The sequence below is a fragment of the Chanos chanos genome, chromosome 5 (genome assembly GCF_902362185.1).
Source record: "Chanos chanos chromosome 5, fChaCha1.1, whole genome shotgun sequence".
NCBI classification, from domain to species: Eukaryota; Metazoa; Chordata; class Actinopteri; order Gonorynchiformes; family Chanidae; genus Chanos; species Chanos chanos.
Window position 1 is genome coordinate 2,916,314 of NC_044499.1, and position 5,000 is coordinate 2,921,313.

The following is a 5,000-nucleotide window of genomic DNA, read 5'->3' on the forward strand; positions in this document are numbered from 1 at the left end:
CTTTTTTAAGATACATTAATGTTCTGTTGAAAGATCTGAAGAAAGATCCTCACTGAGGACAGAGACAGTTTGAGAGAATGAAGAGAGGAAAGAAATGAAAGGAGATAGAAATAAGACTTAGAATTAGAGCTAGACTTGGACTTGGCCTAGGTTTTGTTCAATCCATCCAAGGAGCAACGTCTCCTCTGTAAATGAAGAATGTGTCTATGGAACCAGTGGCTTATGGGAGAGCTGGAGAGGATGTGGGAAGGATTTCAGTGTGACACTCATTTGGGCAGACTGGGCCTTAAAGCAGAATCATCACAAAAGAACCACGCAGTACGCCGGGGAACCATTTAGGCATCACGCAAACATTTTGTCTACAGGGAGAACTTTTAAAGTGGGCCGGTTACAAAAGGGTCACAGCGTGAAGAGGAACAGAGACGTGAGACTGACGTCTGTACAGGGCTGGCTGGAGCTGAAGAGGGCTTTGATGGAGGAGCCGAAACCAGCGATATTCAACATGGTACCAGGGGGCAGACTCTTGATGGCGACCAGCATGGCCTCCTGCAGGAGAGAAGAGAATGGAGGAGAGGAGAGGAGAGGAGAGGAGAGGAGAGGAGAGGAGAGGAGAGGAGAGGAGAGGTCAGTATTCCTGTGAGTTGCTAAAACTGATTTTTGACATGTAAGAAGGCCTCTAAATATGCCTTCCATCAGCATCTTCCCAAAAGGGCCAAAAAGTCTCTAGATATGCTCCAGATAGTTTTCAGTAACTGCTCTGAAAAGACTGAAAAAAACTGAAACCCATTTCAGGTTTTCTATAAATCGTCAGGGGCAAGGCCAGTGACAGCCTGTCAAGTTTTTCTCCCAGCTGACTCATCAAAGTGACAAGAACATATTTTGTGTGTGACAAAATTGCATGTGTCATGTATTTTCTATGTGTCTCAATGTTATACTGATGCTGTGAACTCAAATCTATGACAAACTCATGTACATATCATACACAATTCAAATAAAGGTCATTTTCAAGAAGGAAAAAGGGTTGAAAAATATCTTGGTGTAATCTTCATGTTCAGATCTAAATTCTTGACACGCTGAACGTCAGTTAAGTTTAGACGTGGAGCGGTCTGGCAGGGTGTCCAAAACTCTACACTGGTCTGGCTGCGTTCCAAGACTCTACTCTGCATTCCTACTCTCCTTGTCTCCTCCCTGTCACAAACACTCCCTCACACGTGATCTAAACGATGAAAAACAGAACGGCTGCCGCAGAAGCGATGGAAAGATCAGGACAGAACGAGGAGAGGACGAGATGAAAACGGAGAGGAAGAAAATTTTTGCACGCGGTCGGTTCTGCCCGTACTTTAATCTTGTTCATGTTGGCCGCGCTCATGCTGCCACTGCGGTCGACGAGGAAGAGGAGTTCTCTGGAGGCCTGATGAAGCTCCAGCGGTTCGCTCAAAAGGTCCGGGCAAAAATTCAGCATCAGAACCGGGTTGCACAAGATGTCTTTATGGTATCGCTTCCTCACAAACTCCAGCTGAGGAGACAGACAGACAGAGAGAGAGAGAGAGAGGGTGGGGAGAGAAGGAGAGAGGGGGGGGGGGAGGGAGAGGGAGAGAGAGAGAGAGAGAGAGAGGGAGAGGAAGAGGAAGAGGGAGAGGAAGAGGGAGAGAGAGGGGGGATGAGAACTACTACTGAGAGATAGTCTGAAAGATGGATTTTTGGAGTAAAAAGCTGTAGAAGACAGAGGCAAAGGGAAAACAGAGATGACTGAGAACCAGAGAGCCGGGCCTGGTGCAGGACAGAGGGCAGTGCCAGTCTTCTCCTCTGATCTTCCACTTCACTTTCAGAATTACAAACTCCGCTTTCATCATTTTATGACCAATCAGGTAGTGACTCTCAAACCAGCAACTGCACATTTTAAAAGACAGCTTAAAGCAATCTTTATTTATTTGTAGGCTTTTTGTTTTTTGGTTGTTTGTTTTTTACTCATTGAAACGGGTGAGGGGGAATGTGGGGTGGAACAAAAGGAGACCTGTTCAGATCTCACCCTCTTCTCTGGCTCCGCCTCCTTGCGGGCACAGCGAATGAAATCGCGGCGAGCGACGATCTGCTGTTCATATTCGCCGAAGGTGACCCGGCCCCTCTCCATTATGACCAATGGGCTGTGAGGTTCTGAGGGGGAAAAAAAACATTCAGCATTGAGTACAGAGGACCATGTAAGGACTGAAAACACCATTTGACTCCTTATAAAAGGGTCAAATATTATTTTCAAATGTCAGCATTTTATTGTTTTTCTCCAAATGTCAGAATAAAACCAAAAACAAAACAAAACGGACAGTTGATCCCTTGTAGCACCACACTGAATTTTAATGCACGACTCTCTGTTTGTGTCAGGGACAAGTTTACGGGAATAATCCCTGTTAAAAATCACATCTGACTGTCCTATCCGTCACTGAGTCACTGAGCTCTCCTGTCACACAGGCTGTGTGTGTGTGTGTGTGTGTGTGTGTGTGTGTGTGTGTGTGTGATGTGCTTGATTCAGTCATGCTGGAGTTTGTCTGTGTTGGATTTATGATCTGTCTCATTTGCTCCAAAAAGGCTCGGACCTAAAAGCCGCAGACAGGGAATTCTACGCTTTAAAACAGCACCGCGCACGCGCCCTGGCTCTCGTGGCCCCCGCTGAACGGGGCAGAGTGCCAGATTACGAGAGCCTGTGCTTCTCTACTGCTTTATGGGAACAGCTCATGTAGGTGCTTTTGTTGCCTGTCATTACTGTTCCAAAAATACTTGGCTGACACCTGTGTGAAGTAAAAACCAGAAACGAGACTGGAGAACACGATAAAATCTACGGCGTTCACGTCCATCCAGGAGGGTGGTGCGTCTGTCACGATTTTTTAAAATCAAACTCATTATAAAAATTATTAACTTGTCTGATCTGCTGTTGAAGCATCTGTTCTGCCCACACACACACGCACACCCCCCCCCCCCCCCATCCACCCCCACAGACTCCAACTTTGCATCTCAAAGAACTCATGGACTTTCTTCTTGTATGTTTCAACTGATTGTCTTCTCATAGTTTCGACACTGCATTGGACCTCCTCTAGGAGTAAACCCAGTCGCACTGACAGGGCTGTGCCACCACTGAGTCACTGAGTGTCAGATCTCATGAACAGCCTGTGTGTGAGTGTGTATGTGTATGTGTATGTGTATGTGTATGTGTGTGTGTGTGTGTGTGAGTGTATATGAATGTGTGTGTGTGTGTGTGTGTGTGTGTGTGTGTGTGTGTGTGTGTGTGCAGTGCATGGACTGAAAGCCGGTAAACACAACTCAAATGACCTCTCAGTACAACATTGACTGTGACATATAGACAACACAGTGATGCAGCTCAAATCCAGTCTCATGCCTGAACTAATAATGCTTATGAAGGCACCGTAGCTAATCCGTGTTGTGTGTCTAACCGCTCTTCAAGTTCATTAATCAGATGGAGGGGTTCAGCGAGTAAATTTTTTTACAACGTTTGAGTGGAGATGGTGCAGCATAGATGGAGTAGAGATGGTTAAGTAGAGATAGCAGAGATGGAGTAAAGATGGTGGAGTAAAGATGGTGGAGTAGAGATGGAGTAGAGATGGTAGAGATGGAGTAGAGATGGTGGAGTACAGATGGAGTAGAGATGGTGGAGTAGAGATGGTAGAGATGGAGTAGAGATGGAGTAGAGATGGTTAAGTAGAGAAAGCAGAGATGGAGTAGTGATGGAGTAGAGATGGTGGAGTAGAGATGGAGTACAGATGGTTAAGTAGAGACAGCAGAGATGGAGTAGTGATGAAGTAAAGATGGTGGAGTAGAGATGGAGTAGAGATGGTGGAGTAGAGATGGTAAAGATGGAGTAAAGATGGTTAAGTAGAGACAGCAGAGATGGAGTAGAGATGAAGTAAAGATGGAGTAGAGATGTAGTAGAGATGGTAAAGATGGAGTAGAGATGGAGTAAAGATGGTTAAGTAGAGACAGCAGAGATGGAGTATAGATGGAGTAAACATGGTGGAGTAGAGATGGAGTAGAGATGGTTAAGTAGAGCTAGCAGAGATGGAGTAGTGATGAAGTAAAGATGGTGGAGTACAGATGGAGTAGAGATGGAGTAGAGATGGTAAAGATGGAGTACAGATGGAGTAAAGATGGTTAAGTAGGGACAGCAGAGATGGAGTATAGATGGAGTAAACATGGTGGAGAAGAGCTGGAGTAGAGATGGTTAAGTAGAGCTAGCAGAGATGGAGTAGAGGTGGAGTAAAGATGGTTGAGTAGAGATAGCAGAGATAGAGTAGAGATGGTGGAGTAGAGATGGAGTAGAGATGGTTAAGTAGAGACAGCAGAGATGGAGTAGAGATGGAGTAAAGATGGTTAAGTGGAGACAGCAGGGATGGAGTAGAGATGGAGTAAACATGTGGAGTAGAGATGGGAGAGATAGAGTAGAGATAATGTTTCTGCCTTGCCCCCTCACCACTGAGGTGTAGGATGATCTCCAAATGTCGGTCGTACGGATGCTCCTCCGCCAAGGTGATGTAAGTGGCGGAGGCCGACTGGGCGCTGGGGTCAGCGTCGGCTCGCAGGGCATGGGTGGGGCTCTCCAGACCTGTAGGTGGAGCATGGAGGGTTGAGGGTTGGATGAAAGAGAGATCAGAGGGTTTAGAATCATGTGGTATGGACTAGGGCATTACGTAATTCTAGTCCTTTCTGCACTAACCCAGCATTGACAAACCTGATCAAAATAATCAATTCAATCAATTCTGCTCGTAATCAGCTCACACTAGAGCCTGAGAATGAGTGGAAAAAAAAACTCGGACTGTCCAACTGAGATCAGGAACGTTTCTTGTTTTTTTTTCTTCTCACTTTCTCACTTTAAAAAAGTCTCCAGCTGATGACAGCTGATGTAGCGTATTGGCTGTGATAGCTGGGCTTTAGGATTCTAATATTAGCATCCTTAATTAGAAGCAATGGGCATGTCTGAAGCCAAAGTTTCCCCGGTT

The 5,000-nt window shown here is 45.8% G+C and overlaps 1 protein-coding gene across 1 annotated transcript in view; it reads right to left on the minus strand.

The window, feature by feature from the left end:
• Window positions 1–5,000, minus strand: part of vwa5b2 (von Willebrand factor A domain containing 5B2) — a 19,718-nt gene that overhangs the window by 10,063 nt on the left and 4,655 nt on the right. Inside the window, exons 5-8 of the mRNA XM_030775616.1 lie at window positions 4,475–4,606; window positions 2,030–2,154; window positions 1,340–1,516; window positions 425–546 (exon numbers count right to left, since the gene is read on the minus strand). Of these exons, the coding sequence (XP_030631476.1) occupies window positions 425–546; window positions 1,340–1,516; window positions 2,030–2,154; window positions 4,475–4,606 (556 nt within the window). The remainder of the gene's footprint in view (window positions 1–424; window positions 547–1,339; window positions 1,517–2,029; window positions 2,155–4,474; window positions 4,607–5,000) is intronic.